We start from the raw sequence: 20,463 nt of genomic DNA on the forward strand, positions 1-20,463 counted from the left end.
TTACCCAACCCTTTACCCTGCAAGCATGGCACGGACAAACCGTACCCCATACATAACGTACTTTATGCAGCAGCAGGGTCATGACTGGGTTGTCCACAGCTAAAATTTTGCGTTCATGGCACGTGCAGTATGTAATCTAACAGGTTCCGTTCGAGGATCAATAACATTTTCGCAAGAGGTAAGCTTTCAAGGTGTGATAATATTGGTCCTGTATTTTATGAAGTATAAGGCAAAACCGACTGACCATGAGCTCCGCTTGTAAGCCAAGTCGAAGTCATGTACATTACCAGTAAGTCTTCCGTCTTATTTACGAGCACAAAATATTCAGAGCAGGATGATTTATTGGTAGCTTTTAACACTTGGTTAAGAAAACATACTTTGGGACAATGCTGTGTCGATAGCCCCGAGTTCTGAAATAGCAAAATATTTATTGAGAGGGACTTGGTGTTATGATGTCTGGAGCTCCTGTTGAGCCAGCACACGCAAATTAGTTTCAAGCTTCTGTAGAGAAAAAAAAAAGGAGCTTTTGTAATTGAGTGATATGGAAATAAGTGGCCCTGTATTGTGTAATTTAGCCGCTTGCACTCAACTCTGCAGCAAGTAGAATTAAGTGTAACAGTTTATTACAGGACTCAGCCAGTCAACCCCCGAACTCTTCAAATATTGAGAATTTATTGGGATGGAATGATAAATGACGTCATAACACTTGTGACATCATATTGTGTCTCTTATGCAAAAAGAAAGTACTCTGTCACACAACTTAGGCAAAAGTCAAAAGATGTGTGAAAAAGTTGTCATTGGCATTGCAACATTTGATTTGATTGGTTTATTTTGGACCAATAACATTATTGCTCAAATTACAATCAGTCAATGGCAACGCTTGCAAGAACGGTTTATCAGAGTACATGAGGAAAATAAACGTTTGAATTGTTAAAATAACTCAAAAAACACAAAGTATTTGAAATTTTATTGTTGTGAAAGTCAATTCTCACGAGAAATGACAAACTTTGGCAATTAATCGGGTGATTTCAGATCATAATCTTGAGTTCGGGAGATTTGGTCCAAAATCTCGAGTGTCCCAGATTATCCAGGTGAGTTGATAGCCCTGTTATTAACACCCTCTACTTTTCACAGACATTCTGCATAAAAAAGTCATACAATTCTCAGTTTAACTCCTGTATATTGCACAAAGGCAATCACATGTTTGGCTGCTTGGTGCCAGAACAAAATTGAAACAACACTCCTGTCCAAATTCATTACGCCACTTTGATGCAAAGGCCCCAGTGCACAGAAAGTAGTCAACTGCTCAGCCTGGGTACGTTATTGACCTGCTTGTAATTGGATATTCATTTTTTTATTACTCTGTACGTAAGTTCCCAGGAGCAGCTTGTGAAATCACAGGGGTATTAGCAGGACTGACGGAGGGAAAACATGGCTTCCACATCTTGGAGTATGGTGACATTTCAGAAGGTATTCCTCCATTAGAATAGCCTGCGTTTAAAGGGAAAGGGAAAGGGAGAAGAGGAGGGAGAACAAGGAGGGCGCAAGAGGAAGAAGGAAAGAGAACGCTTGTAAAGGACACTATTGCTTGGTTATTTTAATAATAGTAATCCATGAAGCAGCAGTTAACTTAGCAACCTTTGTGGCTTTCCTAATTGGTGTTGATAGAAGAATCCACCTTACAAGAAGGGCTTTCTCTCCACTACCTAAAACATTCACTAATTAGCAGGTAGTTTGGGGGGATTATATTGTGTGTGTGAATGGTGATGGAGTGTTCTTATTGGTCTATCTCAGGAGAAGTGATGACGTCAACTTTGATAAATGTCAATCAACTCTAAATTCACGATAATTTGGGGGCCATTTACCATATAAAATTTAAACAAGAACAGGAGCCCTACTTGCTCCTTTTTGAAAAGCAAAATGTTTTGGCCATTCTGCATACAGTTTTCTTTAATTAAATAAAGTTTCACTGTTGCAAAAAGTGTGATTGACACTGTTGTGCGAACCAAGATTATTATGTCGTACCACTAGGATGCTCCAGCAGTGCAAATGTGATTATCGCTAAATCATAGACAAATTAGTGTGATTTAAAGGTACTATTTTCCGTTTTTATAGACTGTATTCATAAATGGCGGTCAAGAAATTATTCTTTTGTCTTTGTGCTAATCCTCCTAACTAGCCTCACTTTGGCAGAAAAATTCTTATGAATTTTGCTCGTGTTTACAAGTCCGCAAAATAAAAGTGCTACACGGTTGTCGAACAAACATAACATATAAATTACCAGTCGGCAAAATACACTCATTGATTCCCACAAGAGTATTTTCCAAAAGGGCATGGCTTGATATTAGAGCTGTCAATCTGTCACTGGGGTTCCAAAACGCAATATGAAACCATCGCAGTCTCTCTTTTCGCTCTAACAAACACCCGCGGTATTTGTGACCCACAGTTTCAGCCATTTTGAAGTGTTTGTTCGTTCAACGATTTTAAAGCAAAAGAGAGACTGCTCGCAGTCTAGTAAAAGTCTTGCTCATGCTGCCACCGTGTAAGAAACAGCAAATGAAGGTTTTCAGGTCTGATTTATTGAAATCACAATGCGGGCTCTATGAAAACTCCAGGCGAGACGTGCCTGTCGTCAAAGGACATGGTTGTGCAATGATGCGTTACTAAAATACTTGATTGACAGGATCACAACAGAAGATTCTTTAAGTGTAAGCCCCACAACTTGTCACACATCAGACATGTACATGTATTGAGAACTTTTTTTCCTGCTTACTCTCAGTTTAGTAAACTCTACGAGACTGTAACTTTACTTTACTAAAATATAAGTAGGCAAAGTTACATAAAAATTCAACTAGATGCAACCATGACACGGGTGTGGAGCATATTACGCTTTTTTGGTAAAATACTGAGCTGGAACTGTTTATCATTTCAGACTTTGTTAATAGTTTGAAATAATAAATAACTTGTTTAGTTGTTCTGACATGACCAGTATAAATTTCTTGTTATTCGTACAGAATGTAATGTTTACAATAAGTGCCGAAAGAGAGAAGTGATCTTCACACTCATCTGGACAGTTTAAGCCAAAACTATTGTCTCTTTTTGACACTCAAAAATTCAGGCGGCTTTAACAGGATTAAAACCCATGATCTAGAGCTGCGATACTGTTGAAATGCTAGATTAAAATGAACTATGAAGCCGCTCAGCTGGGAGCAGGTCAATTTGTTGGATTCATGTGTTCCAGTGAGAGGACTCAATGAGTGAAATAAGTAAAATAATGTATTTGAAGCTAATGGGTTATAGAAATAAATTATATGCATGTGTTTCATTCTTTGAATTATTATGAGAAATATATTGCTTTCTTTCATGATAGGGGGTACTTCAGCTGGAGCACATTTCAATCCATTAAATAAAAGCCATGGGGGACCCAATGATGAAGAAAGGTAAATTGAGTAATAATGATGTTTTAAAGAACATAATAATATTTAGTAACCTTTAGAAAATTGATAATCTTGCAGAAATATAAAAGCAAAATAATTACTGCATTTCAACCAGACCAAAATTATGACTGGCAGTCTGTCCAACAACAAGATTCTCTCTATTCTCAGCATCTTCTTGCTAGAGTGTTACTTGTTGACATTGTGAAGTGGAGAAAAACAACAGTTTATTATTAGTGGCCAGATTGTCACATGCTTACTCTGCTGTTAAAGCCTGGGCAAATGGTTCAGTGTTTACATACTTCAATATATGTATGACTTTGTTGAACAGCAATGTCAAAACTCAATGATGAAATGGTATATGAAATGAAATCAATCATATGTGAACTGCGGATATGAAATCAAGTGAAGCTATGATCTTCGCAGTTATGAGAGCAATTTTTGCAATTGCGTAGAGAAGCCTGAAAAATTCAGGACTTCAACAGGGTTTGAACCCGTGACCTTGCGTCGCACCGGAATCGGGAGGTCACGGGTTCAAACCCCGTTGAAGTCCTGAATTTTTCAGGCTTCTCTACGCAATTGCAAAAATTGCTCTTATAACTGCGAAGATCATAGCTTCACTTAATGTCAACTGTTTACAGGTTCTACATTAGTCCAAGACATGTTGGGAATGTTTATAGTTAATGTATCTTTTTCTTGTAATTTAGTGATTTGAACTTTGAATAAATGTTGTTGATTAAATAAAATCATGATTGAACTTTGAAATATGTAATTTAAAGAAAGAAAAGAAAAGAAACTGTTTGCCACCCCTTTTCAATCTTACTGTGTTGAAACATGTTAAAATCAATGTTGAAGAAGTTTAAAAGTGCTTTACAACTGCTGTTTATTGGGTTGGTAGGTTCATCATCTTTATAAATTGTTACTGAACAGTATAATAATAATAATAATAATAATAATAATAATAATATTATAAATAATAATAATAATAATAATAATAATAATAATAATGGTTTAATAACAGTATATCCACATAGTGGCTCTTCACCTGCTATAAAACTACTTTCTAAGATATCCTATCAAAAACGTATATTAAGCAATATATAAAATATATAAAGAAATACACTGTATAGAGATATTACAAAAATATACATTAAGAATTGATAAGTTTTTTATAGACATCAGTCTTGTACGATGTGATGTCTGTACATTGTCTTCGCTTTGCTGGAAGGGCATTATTAATTAAAATTAATTAACCCTTTGACTTCCAAACCGGCTGAAACCGGCCAGACTTAGTATTTTACTCTGTCTAATGCCAGACGATTTTACTCGTCAATGGGGAACCCCTGGGAGTCAATGGGTTAAAAAGAGTGGCTGCTGCATCCTGAAAAGTGCACTTTTCTAATGGAATTTGTAATCTTGTTGCTTGACTAGAGCGCAAAGTTCGCTTGTGTTGTACTTTAACCAGTTGCACATATGCTGGTCAGTTAGGACTGTATAAAGCTTTGTGCACAAGATTTAGGAGGTGAAAGTCTCCTCTTTCCTTTACAGGCAACCAACCTATTTGCCTAATTCTACTTACATCATTCACATACCGTCCTTCTACAAGACTTGCTGCCGCAAATTGGACGCGTTGTAGGCGCTTTACTAGGAAATCAGGCAACGGATAAAAGGGTAAATATTGAAGAAATGTTGTGGTAACCTAAATTTATTGTATCTTTTGTTATTTTGATAGACATACTGGTGACCTTGGTAACATTGAAGCTGACAGCCAAGGCCAGGCAGAAGTGAATATTGTTGACAGTACTGTGTCATTGATGGGAGAATATTCAGTGATAGGCCGTGCCGTAGAGGTTAGGATAAAAAGCTGCAACAACATTTTTTGTGTTGCAATGAATAAGACTTGGCTCTTGGGTCAAAAAGATGACAAAGTGATGGATTGGAAAGACCATTGTTGATCCAGCTCAAACCCTGCAGATTCCCTTTCAGCATTGCTTTCTCTAAAATGAATTTAAAACATTAAAGAAGGAATTAGGAAATATTTTTGTTAAGATTAATGCCGCATAAATTTGTAACATTGTATCTTAGTTGAACATTTTTTTGGCTGATATAAGATAAACAAGAGTAGTAGTACGAAGACCATTATAAAGTCATTGGTGATCACTTTTCCACATTCTTTTGTATTTTCCTTGCAGATTTGTGAAGGTGTTGATGATCTTGGAAGAGGAGGGCATGAACTGAGTCTCACCTCTGGAAATTCTGGAGCTTGTTTGGCCTGTGGAGTGATTGGAGTGGCCACAAATACAACAAAATATTATTTAAAAACTCCACTTAACAGTGGATCTCTTATTGATGAGAATGGTTTTTACTAATAGGTGGATTTATTTTCATGTGGAGATATTATTGAGCTGGCTGATTTCTGCTTCAAATTACGAAAGTGTTCTTATTTTACATCCAAAATTGTGAAATTGAGTTAAAGGCAACATTTGGTATTTTGACCAACACTCTTTTAATGCAAATCGGTCCTATTGTAGTCCTATTTTCAATGAACCACAGTTGTTGAACACTCTCACTACACAGTTACTTTAAAGAGCCCTCCAGCTGTACCACTACGGGTGGGTTCGATTGACCGTAGAGTGATAATTTAAAACGGTATGTCTGGCGTTTTGAAGCCAACCAAGATAATAAGATATGTTTAAAGTAGCGTTTTAGCAGGTTTTGACAATTTTAATGTGAATCTCTTCAGAAACGAAGGATTTCTAACTTCTATTCCATGTATTCCTATGCCAGAATACGGTCAATCGAACGCACCCTAACTAGACTCTGCATTAACTCTAGCCTCCTTCACAGTGCAGTAAATATCCACCACCAGCCACCTCCACTTCGGTGAATAGTTGCTTGTTATTGTAGATGGTAATTATTAATTATCGCGTTGGTTGGCAATAACTTATGATTCTGGAAATATGCCGATAAGAATTTCTACTGTATAGAAGGTGCACTGCTGCCCAAGCTTTGGAAACATTCTTGATAAGATGTACATATTCAGGAGCTCATGATAATTATTATTATAGTAAAACTAAATGTTGGAGGTTAGTTGATGGGACTGTAGAGAAAAAGAGGACACTACATTTACTAACCATATCATTGGACTTTGATCGTGCTGGTGAAGGTAGCCTTGAGAAGGACTACTGTTTGTAACTGGCTTTTGACAACCTCTCAGATTGTTGAAGGTCAGTTTCAAACAGTCGTTATCAGGACGACTCTCACCTGGACAATCAAATTCTATTAAGGTATGACATCCCTGGTTTCATTGTACAGCAGTTCTATTTTTATTTAAGTGCCTGTAATAGTGAATTATTTTTCAATTGAATTGTTATGTTTGTTGTAACTTACCGTTGTAAAATATATGACATAAAATATAGTTTGTTGCTGAATGAAGACACATTACACCCGCTCTGAAGTCACCGCTGGCCTGGTTGTCCTGTGTGCGACCGGACTGCTTGTGGTGAGACCAAGGGAATCTGATCAGATTTATAAAACTAGCCATTGCCGAAGGAACTCTAATAGACCCGAGAGCAAGACCATGTGACCCCTTCCCTGAATTAAATAAAAAATCTAAGAGATCCCGTGATGCCAAAGATGTCTTTGCACAGGAGGGCTCCTGCTTTGCATCAATTCCCCCTATAATCGAGACCTCCCCCCGAAATTGGACCCCCCCCCCCCCCCCCACTAGAACTTGACACCCCCTAAATTAACTTCCCTGCCCCACCTCAGCAAAAAACTTTACCAGGCTCATCCAGTATCCAATTGCCCTGGAAGCCTGAAAAAGTGGCATAAAAGAGGTATGATTTTAATCTTTTGAACCGTAAAATATCTAATCTGCCAGAATCCAAGGGGTTTTGTTTCGTAACAGTTCCTCTTGTCAAGAAGGATCTACACTGCCTTGTACTAGTATCAGAATCCTGCATAAATGCACTCGTGAGAAAGAAATTCGTGGATTCTGGGAAAATTTAGGACTAAACTGGTAGTAATCTCGGATTATTGAAGTGCGTTCGACAGTCGAAGATTAACATTGGCATCGAGGCTGACCTGTTGATCACTTCAACTTCGTTTTCACAGCAAGCGAATTGCAGTGGCTAGTAGTTCTACTTTCCTTGTAAATAAAGCGCGGTAATATACGCGAGAAAGGCTGGTGAATCAACAGTGGTTAGTGCTCAACCAATCTCTTGATTCAGTCTGTGTGCGTTTTCCCTGTCGGGCGGGGTTGGTATCTGGGTGGAAGACCAACGTGATAAAGATCTAAGAGTGCCTTTCCTCGTGCAAACGGCCAACAACTCCCAACATTCTGGATCGATGACGTCACAAAGACTAAATTTGTGAAATCTGGAATTTGTTTTAATTGTCTGAGAGACTGTCCCTTGCCAAACAAATGATCACCTTGTTGGCGCAATGAGCAATCTCGTCATTTTTCTCATACGACGAATGGGCATGCAAATATGACGTAGTTCAAGAGGCGCGAAAAACGCAAAACCTTTTGCTCAAGATACCCAAGACAAGAAACGCAAATATTTGCTTGCACTCAGAGAAAAGGTTTAAAAGTCACGGCTTTTATCTCGGAGATTAGGTCATCGGGTACAGGAGACCGGGAAATTCGTTCAGTACCCGGGACACTCCCGGGCTATATGCTTATATGCAACTTATAAAGCGAATCACTGACGGTTGAATACGATTGGATACGTTGTTGGCGAGTCTTGTTTAAGTTTTATCCACCTGGCTCCAGTTGTTCAAAAGGTGGATAACGCTATCCACCGGATATATCACTATCGATTGGATAGCGCAACAGGTTTCGCTATGATTTATCCACTGGATTTTGATTTATCCGGCGGATAGCGCTATTCATCGTATGAACAACTGGAGCCAGACAGATGTATTGCATGGTGGATGACAAGTAACAGGAGGAGCTGTTTTGTTAGAACGGTTTCAACTAGCGGTTAATATCAACTGCCGGAATCTGCCGCAAAAGACGAAAATGTTGCAACCCTGTACCACGACCGTTTGACCATTGTTGGTTCATGCTTCCAATAGGCCATTTCAGAAACGTGAGAAGACTGGGACGAGTTTGGTTGTTTTCCGTTTGTTTAAAAACTAAGACATTCAAATGAAAGATCAACCAAGTTTGAGAGTCTTTACCAAGAATAGATGTATTTAGAGGAGGAAAATGGTGAAATAATATATCTTCAAATATCACCTAAAATAGAGAGTTTGTATGGAATGGGTAGACAGGCCACAAAATTATAAGGGTTTGTATGGGATTTTGCAACTTTTGCAAGTCTCCCATTTGGCCAATTTTCCGTAGAAAACTCTCAAACTTGGCTGGATAGCTTTTCATTTGGTAACATTTCAGTTGAAGAGTTTAGATTTTCAATCCAAGCAAGTATGAGAAACTCGTCCCAGTCCTCTCACGTTTCTGAAATGGCCTATTGCGCCCACGATGCTAAATACCCATAATCCATCTTCATCTCGAAGTCGTTGCTAAAAACAGTTCAGCTACCAACAGTTTTGGTTGAAGTTTGAACTATTTTTGGAGTCAAAGCAAAGAAATAATGACATCTCAATACAGGGTTTGTGATAAGTAATCTTGATAGTGCATGGTTATCCTTCAAAAAGAAATTTTGGTATAATTCATCTTGAATTTTTGTAGGTGGCGGATTCTAAACGGGAAGAGTTCAGGAAGTACTTAGAAAAAGCGGGTGTTATGGATGCCTTGACGAAAGGTAGATCTTTATTTCAGAAATCTTGCCAGGAATCAAGAGTTGATTCATTGTGGCTTGTTCGTAATTGCATTTGTTTTGTTTTGCAGTTTTGGTGAATTTGTACGAGGAACCTGAAAAACCGGCAAATGCATTAGAGTATCCTCCAATATTAAAATTGTTTTAAAAGTAAGGCTTAATTGATGATCGCACTTCCACAGGGCCTCTGGAAAACTCTAGGGGAAAAATCTAGGGGAGCTGTGATGTTAACTGTGGTTTCATAGCAGCCAGACCAAATCCACCTGACATTAAGTAAATTATTGATTTTGGAGAAGTAAGTGGCTGAAACATTGATCACTCATTATTATTGCACTTTAATCATCAAGAGATTACTTTCTGTGTTGCTGATAAGTTAAAATGCCTACATCGCCATCAGAAGCTTGACAAAGTTCAGTGTTTCATTCGGATTCAAATGTGTGACCTCCAGGATAGTCATTCTGAATTTTTTGCAAGAGAGTTATGACCTTAATGATATTTGCTACAAGCTTTATGAAAGAACATCTTCATGGTGGACCCCCGGATACAGCAGACATTGAGGCTTTGAGGAATGAAGTGTCAGACTTGAGGCAGAAGGTTGAACATCTAACTGCCGAAAATAATGAATTAAAACAAAGAGTACGTACAAAAAGTGAAATAGCAATAATTTGTGTAAACCTACTTTTTTCCTACCCCTTCCCTGTCTCTCCTCTTCCTTCCTTGACAGTTTCCTTAAGCTATGGTAATACGAGTAACAAAAACGTCCAACTTGTCTTTCAACATTGATGCGAAACTAGTCGAAAAGCGATGTTGAGCATATCACATGCCGCGCACAATGGCGGGTCTAATCTGCAGGTCGCAGGTCGTGCGTTGCAGGTCATTAGGGACCTTTAGATTCTAGTCCTCGTATTTAGATTTTGTACGATTAATCTTACCAGTTCTTTGCAGTATAGGTTGCTCAGTTATTCTTATTGCTGGTCTCTGAGCCTTTTTGCTGATTGAAAAAAGCCAAAACTGCTACTGTGTTGTTGACTTGTTTTGACGCAACAATATTGTTGCAAAATCTCGTACTAAAATGACGCCGGTATCACATTTTTCCCGCCAAAAAGACGCTGGTTTGCGCTCGCTCACTGTTGTACTATGAGAAAATCTTGTACTCGTAGTCGTTCTCGTCCTAGAATGTAAAGCTCTCTATTGTTTCACCAATACAGAAAGTATCGTAAACATTCATAAAAGCTAACCTTAGGCCTAAAAACTTTTGTTTAGGTCTAATTAGGCCTTCGTTAGCTTTTAAGAGTGTTTAGGATACTTTCTGTATTGGTGAAACAATGACCTGCAACCCGCGACCTGCGACCTGCAAATTAGACCCGCCGCACGCACAACCTGTCTTGTAACAAAAATTCACACAGTGTTGCAAGTTGCTGCAGAGTGTTGCAGAAAGTAGAGGTCCATTCTTCGTTCTGCAACACGCCGCAGCAACTTGTAACACATTTTTTTGTTGTGAGGCTGGTTGTACATGGGATGTAAAATGTGCAATATAGCTTTTCGACTAGTTTGGCGGCAATGTTGCAAGACAAGTTGCACGTTTTTGTTGCTCGTATTACCATAGCTTTAATGACTTTAATAATGTGTAAAGACTCAAAGCTGGATACCAAGGATTTCTGGCCAGGGAAGCCGGCTGTCACAGTAAAGACCCCTAGACTTCCAAGGCAATTATCCTTCTGTACATGTAGATGCAGCTCAATGCCTTTGTGAACGGCTTTTGATTTAATTTAAAAGAAGGAAATCTAAATAAAAATATTTTGGTAAGTATAGCTTTCCATGGTGACTTTGCTCCCATAAGAAATATTAATAAAACAGGTCAAAATTTTAAATTTTGCATAAATTAAAATGGCAGTTGCCTAATTATTAAAAACATTGCATGACAACTTCTTGTTACTGGAATATAGCTTGGGAGGTAATAATTTTGAAACACTCATTTTAATGATGCTAGATAATGATATTATTATTTTTGTACTACTTGTTTCTCCTTTGTGAGAATGGCTGTTGTTTGAATGGTTTCCCTGGTATTTTGTCCATTCCCTTGTGCACTTGATTTATCAGTTTTTAGTGGGTAAATATCTTGTTATCCTCTTTGTCCTCTAGGGGTTTAATTATCTTGAACTCACAAAATGACCAGCTCCCAGTTAGCGTGATCCAGGCTGTCAGTGAGTGGGCATGAGCAAAAATCCTGATTTTTCAGGCTTTCATTTCACTGGTGCTAAAGTAATGATGACCATTTCAATACTCTTTCCACAGTTCAAGTGACTTTCATAATTATATTTTATACTTCATGAAATAAATATATCCATCCTCTATAGGTTTTTATAAAATAATTAGGATAGTATGTGCACTCGCAATAGCTAGTCAATAGCTGTATTTAGATGAGAGTATGGAAACACAGCTGTGACATCACACAAATTTTGATTTGTTATCTATTGTCAGACGTGCGTTTTGATGGGCTGGTAGGAAATGTGAGCGTGTATCAAGAAAATCTGTTTCAATCGAGAAGTAAAAAAACCAGCATTTTCCTTCATTTGTCAAATTATCTTTGGGAAAATTATATTGTAAAAGCATTTGAGGACTTTTCCGTGTTTCCATAGCCTCATCTAAACACTTAAAGGAGTTATGCAAACCCTTGACTGCTGGGTTTGCATAACTGTCTCAAATTCTTCCAACTCCCCCTCGTGTGTTAAGGTGAGACTATGGAAACACGGAAAAAGTCCTCAATTGCTTAAATCATAAAGCCACGAAGAGCCAGCTCCAGTAATTACTGATAGAGCACTGCACAGGAAACATAGAGGTCTTGGGTAAAATCCTGTTGAAGCCTCGCACTGGATTTTTTCAGGCTTTCATTTTGCTGCCACTAAAGTAGTGCTCAGTGCCAGTGATCATTTCAAGACTTAAAATATCATGTTGCAGCCATTCCTTTCTTTAGGTAATAAGTTGTTATAATTGCAGTCATAGAGTTTGTACTAAAAAAGGAAGAAGTACAAACAAAATCTAACTACCAAAATAGGAAAGGACTAACCTAGGAGACCTCCTTGACAACCAAAATGGAAGTCATCCTCAGAGTCAAAGGATTATAATAAATATTATGTGTTGTGTATCAGTGAATTCAAAATTGTATACCTGGTCTTTTACCTGACTGGACAGTAGAAACATGACAGGGTTGGACATTAGCACTCGACCGCTCGCCCAGGCGAGTCTCTAAAGTGTCGGGCGAGCGCAAATCATCGATCACTCGCCCGTTTGGCGAGCACGATTTTCGTCACCAAGAAATTATTTAAATTGCGAAATAAACACTGCTATTTGCATTCCATTTTGCCAAGAAAATCCCTAAACATAAACTTACCATTTCTATATATTTTACAAAGTTTGATATTCCGAACTGTCTAATGAACTGACGCTAAAAGGCAACACTGGACCTCGTAAATAGACAAATTATATGAAATATGGCTTCCTGGTCAGTGATACTGCTGGTCACTATCGAGCCATCGGTGACTAGGCAAACATGGTGCCTTAAGACGGCTCCTCAGAAGAATAGACACGTTTACTCGCAAACTGCAGGGATCTTTCTTGGGATTTAAGGTCTTTAATAGAATTTTTCATTGAAGTAATAATCCTCGGTCTGCCACGTGCTTGATGACGTTGGAAGTGAATTGTTTTCTCGTACTTTCCTAGCACTCTGATCAATGCGCGTTGAAACTAAAACAGACTTCCTATTAACTTTAATAGCCTTTCTGCGTTGAAGTAAATTTCAATTGTGTTAAATAGTAAAAAAATGAAAGATGACAAAACTGGGTGGAGAGATTGGTGGGGGGCGGGGGGTGGGTAAACTTTTGGGCAAGTGAAAACTGATCCAGGCGAGTGCATGGCGAGTAAATGGCGAGTGCTCTCAAGATTAAGTGTCCAACCCTGCATGATGTAACTGGTCTGTTTAGTCAGCCGTGATGTTGCCAGATCGGAACTTAGACTGTGATTGATGCATCTTTATCCATTGAAGGTCTGAAGCTATGTTGTTCTTTCTACTGACCAATCAGGTCTGAAAAAGACCAGAGTACTTATAAAATTAACTGGCAAACACATAATAATAATATTATGCATATGCACATACAATTGTTATTGCAATTCTATATAAGCCAGGGTTGAACATCAGTTACTGTACATATCACTTAACTCTGGGGATGATGTCCACTCAACTGGCTCAGGTTGTCGAAACGTTTGGTCAATGTCACCAACGATAGTCCGCAAGACTACTGCCACCCGGACAACTTACCTCATCAAGTTATACAAATCTATGGTTTCATTACCTCACCACTTCCTTCAATACCTCCTGTCTACATTGTATGTTGAGAGTCACCTAATGACTTCAATGTAGAGCAAAGTTTCTAGGAAGGCTTATAAGCTGATTAATACAAGAAAATATCTTAAAATGGGACTATCTTGTGTTTTTTTTTCGAACTTAACAATCAAAATATTGAATCTGATTAATTAAAGGCAATTTTAAATGAGCTAATAAATTGTAGTAATTATAACTTTAAATTAAAATATGCATTTGCATTCAGATAATAACAGTGGTAAGCCTCTGAACCAATGGTTTCAACAGCTTTATGAATATTAATATTGCATTGATGTCATTGATAAATTTTATTAGTCATCAAGTAAAATATAAAATGCCTCTGTGTTCAGAAAACTTACTTTTGTCATGTTTAAGTTAACGATAACGGCACACATCCATAATTACATATGCAAATTTTCATTGAGTCACTTTCTGTCCGATTTCTTTAATTCTGACCCTACTGTTGCAAGTTTCGCTATATTTCATGGGTATTAGTGATTGGGCAGCCTTAACCTGTTTAGATATCTGGACCTGGTTGTTCAAAAGCCGATTAGCACTAATCCCAGATTAAAAATTAACCAAGGAGTTTATTTCTCTACTCCCATATGCTGTGCAACGCTGATATTCAGCGAAACTTTACATTAGAAGAAGTCAATCTTAAAAAACAAAAATGGGCAAAAGAAACTTTCACCAAAAAGGTGAAAACATGAAGCCAAAGTTCACGCTAATCCTAGATTAAGTTAATCGGTTTTCGAACAACTGGGCCCAGGTAAATATTTGAACGACAAATTTTACATGGGAATAATAGTTTCCTTTATATCCCTTTCAGCTACAATCCTATGAGCCCCAAGGCGAGGATACCAATGTGGTTAGTGATCAATACAATAATAATTATTATATTATTAGACTGTAGTAGTTACATCATTCCGTGAGCAATCTGAAAGCACAACACCACTGTAGGATTAGCTGGGAGTCAGTTTTAACAAGGGATGAGAAATGTGGTATCGAGATACTGTAGAAACCCTAGAGTCAGGTTGAGATCACCTGAAACTTGGTCCAGTTATGGTAAACAGAGGTGGGAGGCATGGTTAAACACCATTTTCCAAGCCTGACTCCCTAAAGCATACAGCATGGGTGTAGAGTGTTTTCAGGTGACGTCACAGCAGCCATGTTGGTGTGTCTAAACAAAAGAATGGCCGCCATGTTGGTGTACCCAGATAATCCTCTGGGAATTGCGCATATCATGCAAGGGTTTTCTTTTTTTTTGGTGGAAAAAGGAGGTTACTGATCACATGAGTGAAAACACTCTATTCCAAGATGGTCCATTCATTTTTATTGGTATCTTGTGTGGGCTTGCTGTGAAACACAGCAACTTTTTCAATAATTACTTGCTTTGAAGAGCAGAGAAGTTGGCTGGAGATTTTTAGGTTTAATAATGACCAAGCCTCACAATGCAAATGCACAGAAATGGCATGTTTGCACGGTCAGTCAGTTCAAAACTGCTTCATTACTGATAATAATTATTATGACTGGGCCACATTTAAAAGCTGGTTGGCTTGATCAACATTTGTTTTGGATGAAAATTAAGGAACTTGCATGTTTTATATTTTTCAGGGAGAATAGATGTGGATGTGGCAGTGCAATTTACATTGCACCAAAACCATTTTGTTTTTATTACATGTTACTGTAGAAAAGCCAGTTAAAAATAATTAGTCTGAACATTAAAATCAGGACATTAATACTTGTTGTGTGAGCTTGTTTATTTCACTTTCATACTGAATTTGACTCACATAGAAATGAGGGGGTTGTGAACCTACATGTATGGTGACTTTTAAGTTATAATGGCCTGAGTTTGTTGTTGCTTCTTATTCTGAAAGGTTTTCCACTCCAAAAGAATCCACCTGTACCATCTAGGAAAAACAATTTGCAAAAACTAATTTTACCTCAAGCGAGTCTGGAACTTCTGGTACATTTTTGAAAGAATACTTTCTTAAACGTAGTGTTAGAAAAAACTTGTTTTCAACACTTCCCTTATGTGACTTTAAGTCCAAATGCTAGTTCCTTTTAGTTATCAGAGTACTATTAATATTATTATATCTGTTGTTCACAAGCCATGCAACTCTTCAAGAGCAGATATACCTCAGTTGGTTACTAGTGCATGGCTTTGGGAACTGATAGCACCCCAGGCTGATAACCTGAAGACTTCAATGTCAGATTGAACCTAATATAGCTACAGAATCACTGCACTTTTCATCCTTACGCAGAATTTCACCTTCAATAGACAGCCTTTTTACTTTCATCAGTGAATTAAAAAAAGTGTGGAGTTTCTTATTATGAGAACCAAAGAAGCCGATTAGTTGATCTTTTTGTAATAAACATAGTACACTGGTAATGTATGATGTCACGCGCTGAATGTTTCTACCCATCTCAGTTTGAGAACCTTCAAAAAAAGGTCTTATAATAATTATAGTAGGGTAATGAGGCATCTTTAAATTTGAAATAGCTTTCAGTTGACTCTCTGATTCCAGTTGCTTTTGCAGGTACCGGAGCAGAGATTACGTAAAACAAAAGAACAAAAGACAGAAAACAAAACAACTCCAAATAAAGACTAATCCCAAGTGACCAAAAATACAATTCTTTCTGATACCTGCAGGAAGACCCCTGATTCCACAGTCTTGTGCACTTGTAAAGCAAACCGTAGTGCAGTGCTTGAAATTAGTGGCTGTCCGGTCATCCCAGACAACCAGAAAGTTTGCTGGGCAACCCGTTTTTGGTAAAATGAAAAGCCTGGTTGCCCGAAGAAAATACTACAGACAACCCAGCCAAAAATAGAAAATGAATTACATAAGCAGCTGACTCGCTTTTCGGTTTTCTGTTGTCAATGTCCATTAGTATTGTAAAGTCAAAAATACTGAATTTGCCGAAACAAGTATTTTCCTGTATTTTGAATATGTGTCACTTTTACAAAAAAATTGTTAGATAGGAAAATGGAAGAGATGATATCACAAATGTAGGCAATGGAGATCAAAGCCTCCATTTCAAAAAGGCTGAAATTTAAACCCAGACTTCCACAAAAACACCACAGGCACACACTTAGAACTATGGGATACCCAGCTCCAACGCCTTGTGATTTCATCTCAACACGATGTACCTTTTAGCATGGGTGGTTTCCTAATGAGCAACCAAGCATTTACCAGGGAAACCAAACTTAGATTAGATTTAGTCGATTTAGTCGACAGATTTAGTCGCCTGGCCTTTGAAACAGGGACAACTGGAAACTTTTTTAATTTCGAGCACTGAGAGAGTTGCAGATAAAGAACACCACTCACCTTATTACTTTGAAGAGAAATTTTCCATGTAGCCATCAAACCACAAAATTAATATTTAATATAAACCCTGGAAAAACATTTCTTTGTCAGTTTTAAAGACAGATTAATTTAAAGTTTATTTATTTTATTTATTTAGAAAATTCCACCAACTACAGAAAAGTTACTATGAGATGGTGAGGGGGCACGCGAACGGACTCTAGGTCCCAACGAGGCGACCCCCAGATAATTAGATAAATGTATATTCAAAAAAAAAAAGAAAGATAACAATAAACTAAATAAATAAATAAATAAATAATTAAATAAATAAATAAAAACATTAACAACAATTAAGTCTTCCTATTGAACGACAGTTAGGACAAATAGTTTTCCAGGTTCTACCGGTAATTCTATCGGTTTCAAAGTCACAATCCAATTTTTTAAAGTAGTGCTCATATAGCGTAGTTTTAAATAACTTAATAGAAGGTGTCTGCCTAATTGACAGAGGTAAATCATTCCATAAGTAAACTAATAAGTAAGTAAATTAATACGAATCCCTGAATAATGATGTGTGAAAATGGAGGAAATGACGAAGATTTAAAGAACTGGCAGCACTTCTAGTGCGGCCAGTAGAAAATCTAATAAAGTTACTAAGCGGAAAATTAAGTATTTACCATTGACGCCCTTGTAGAGAAAAAGAAGATCACGGCATACCAACCAGTAAGAAATAAGTAGCAAATTTAAAGATACTAAGCGAGGTTTATAACTAGGGCGAGAATTAGGATCCCGGTGACAACCTAGAATATAGCGTGTTGCACGTCTCTGAACACCTTCAAGTAATTTTAAATCTCTGATGCAAGACTGAGGAGCCCAAACCTCACTGGCATAGCCAAGCTGAGATCGAACAAATGCTAAGTAAAGCAACCTTTTGCAATTAGCCCCTAAACACGCACTGCCGAAGTGCCGCCGCAAAAAGCCAAGCTTTCTGTTGGCTTTGGCCATGACACTGGAAATATGGAAACCCCACGACAGAGTACCAGTGACCGTGACCCCAAGGTCTTTTTGGGTGGCAACAGCACCAAATGGGAAGTCATCCAGGGTATAGGGACTAACCACAAGGTTGAGCAATGAAGAACTGCGCTTTCTAGATATTCTTAATACTTCACATTTACTAGTATTAAACTTAAGACCTCAAAGGGTAGTCCAGTCGTATAAACAGTTCAAGTCTCTTTGCAAAGCTAGACAATCGTCAGGAGTGCGCACAACGGATGAACATTTTGCATCATCAGCGAAGAGCGCTATAGACGTGGAATTGCTGGTCCGGGAGATCATTCAGGTACAGCAAAAACAGAAATGGCCCGAGTAGGCTACCCTGAGGCACACCAGATGTGACTGATACCCAAGGAGAGTAAGCACCATCCACCTGGACACGCTGATATCTTGAAGATGAGTAGTTGGTAAACCAAGTTTAGTTGGTAAACCAAGTTGGTAAGTTGGTAAGTTGGTAAACCAAGATTGGTAAGTTGGTAAGTTGGTAAACCAAGTTGGTAAACCAAGTTGACAGTTTTCTTATACAGCTGAAAATCTCTCTAAAACAGGTAAAATGGAGAGATAGTAATTTTCATTTGAAGTTACTTTCAAACCAATACAGGCATTAATTCTCCAGGAACTGTAATGGTACAACAAGCAAATCCCTCAATTCCCACAGGCAAGCTTGCCATTATGGTCCATTCATTTTTATTAGTATCATAGCATTCAACACTTCTGAGCACTCTGTTCTTTTTATTGACTCCACCAAGAAGGAAAATCTTATTTTGAATGACTGCGGCGCAGGCATGGGAACGAGGCTGAAGTGAGGGTGCTATAACAGCCCAGGAATCAACTTGAGGGTCATACACTTCACACAAAGCTAGTTTAATCGGTGACTCTGAAATATCCTCCCCACACATTACAAAGACTTTGCCTTGAACACTGACAGCACAGGCATCAGCACGGCGGTGATTCATAGGAGCAATGCAAAACCAACGATCTCTGACATGATCATAGCATTCAGCTGTAACGAGGGGTAATTCATCATCACTGCAATATCCTCCAAATGCATAGAGACCATTACAACCAACTACACAATGCCTGGTCCGAGAAGTAGTCATGGAAGCAACAAATTCCCATTTGTTCAATTTTGTGTTGTACCGCTGGGCAATGTTTTGTGGCCATCCCTCTGCATCACGACCCCCTATAGCATAGAGAAAGTCCCCCAACATTGTCACACCCACACCAGCAACCTCTTTCCTCATAGACATCAGTGTAGACCATGTGTTTGTTCTTGGATCAAACAGCTCTGCAGCCTTTGTCACGCTGCCATCTTCAGTAGTGCCACCCACTACATAGATGGCACCTTCATGTGATGCAATGCCATGATTATTTCTGGGAGCAGCCATTGGAGACAGCTCAAAAACTTGATTAATGCTTGGAATGAACACCTTGCCTGAAGCAGTAACATCGCAATTTTCTTGCCACCCACCAACCAGCAAGATAGCTGTTTGACATGCACGAGGCTGCAGGCATAAATCATTCGCAATTGTTCCCTTGGGAGAAGAGAAGTATTCCTTGGCAGCGCTAACAAGTCGCACACATACTTCGTCACTCTTCACCAAATCTTCCTCTTGCACTTGAGTTATTAAAAAACACCTTGACAAGTAGATCAAACGAACGTGGGAAAATAAGGTTGCAAAGTGCTTCCTTCTTGTGTCCATGTTGTACTTCGTCCATTTTAGCAAAGACTCGAAGATTTTCTCCTCTCTGGCAACAAGATCGTCGCTTGATACAATAGCCAGCATCTGCTCAATTTTCAGGGTTACAAAGGCACTGCTTGCAAACACAGCAACGTAGTTTTCAAGAATGTATTTTTGCGCATAGTCGCGAAGTTTTCGGAAACTATATTTTTCTGCCGTGTACAACAAAAACAAGCAGTTCTCTGAGTTAAGATGGCTTATCAAATATTCGCATGCCTTCTCCTTCAACTCATTCAGCATCAGAAAGTCTGCACTTATCGTTATATCCAAAGCATTGTCTTGTCCGATATTTATTCCGCCACCATACATGTAAGTCAGCAGTTGCTCAAGAATTTTAGGTTCAAACTCGTCCATGTGAACTACCCTCTCTGAACTTTCCTTCATTTCATTTGCAAATAAAGCCTTGAAAAACTCGCTGTTTGCAGACAGGATGTTCCGATGTGCAGGAAAACACATCCCTTGCACTGTCAATACGATATCACAGAGAGTTTCATCCTTGCGAAATTCGTTTAGTGTCTTCATGACTTTGGCGCAGAACATATATTCTTCAGAAGACATGATCGGAGCCTCAGACGAGATACCGCAATTGAGTTGCACCTGTTCTTTCCAGAGTGTTTATACTTTCGGTGTTGGGATTCTTGAGCGTAAATTAGAGTGGACAGCGCTACCTTGAGAAAGTTGACCCCTCCAGACTATGGATCCTCGCTAAAAAGTGAAAAAAACCCGGAGTATTTTTTTTTGGCTCAGGAATCGAATCGGCGCTAATAC

General features: G+C 38.4%; 3 protein-coding genes across 3 annotated transcripts in view; 2 read left to right on the top strand and 1 right to left on the bottom strand.

Annotated features, from left to right (window-relative positions):
• LOC138054396 (uncharacterized) overlaps positions 1-6,852 on the top strand; it is a 25,763-nt gene extending 18,911 nt beyond the window's left edge. Inside the window, exons 6-10 of the mRNA XM_068900839.1 lie at positions 112-178; positions 1,374-1,470; positions 3,371-3,440; positions 5,167-5,284; positions 5,627-6,852. Of these exons, the coding sequence (XP_068756940.1) occupies positions 112-178; positions 1,374-1,470; positions 3,371-3,440; positions 5,167-5,284; positions 5,627-5,803 (529 nt within the window). The 3' untranslated portion in view covers positions 5,804-6,852. The remainder of the gene's footprint in view (positions 1-111; positions 179-1,373; positions 1,471-3,370; positions 3,441-5,166; positions 5,285-5,626) is intronic.
• A 2,093-nt stretch (positions 6,853-8,945) lies between these two features.
• On the top strand, positions 8,946-15,339 carry LOC138054468 (c-Myc-binding protein-like). Its single transcript, XM_068900912.1, has 6 exons — positions 8,946-9,052; positions 9,133-9,205; positions 9,292-9,340; positions 9,727-9,856; positions 14,428-14,466; positions 15,213-15,339. Exons 1-6 carry the CDS (start codon positions 9,035-9,037, stop codon positions 15,219-15,221), a joined length of 318 nt encoding a protein of 105 aa, XP_068757013.1. The 5' UTR covers positions 8,946-9,034; the 3' UTR covers positions 15,222-15,339.
• A 1,527-nt stretch (positions 15,340-16,866) lies between these two features.
• Positions 16,867-20,454, bottom strand: LOC138054463 (kelch-like protein 20). The gene has a single exon (XM_068900906.1). The coding sequence runs from the start codon at positions 20,251-20,253 to the stop codon at positions 18,541-18,543; it is 1,713 nt and encodes a 570-aa protein (XP_068757007.1). The 5' UTR covers positions 20,254-20,454; the 3' UTR covers positions 16,867-18,540.
• Between the last annotated feature and the right edge of the window lie 9 nt (positions 20,455-20,463).

The sequence above is a fragment of the Montipora capricornis genome, chromosome 6 (assembly GCF_036669925.1).
Source record: "Montipora capricornis isolate CH-2021 chromosome 6, ASM3666992v2, whole genome shotgun sequence".
NCBI lineage: Eukaryota > Metazoa > Cnidaria > Anthozoa > Scleractinia > Acroporidae > Montipora > Montipora capricornis.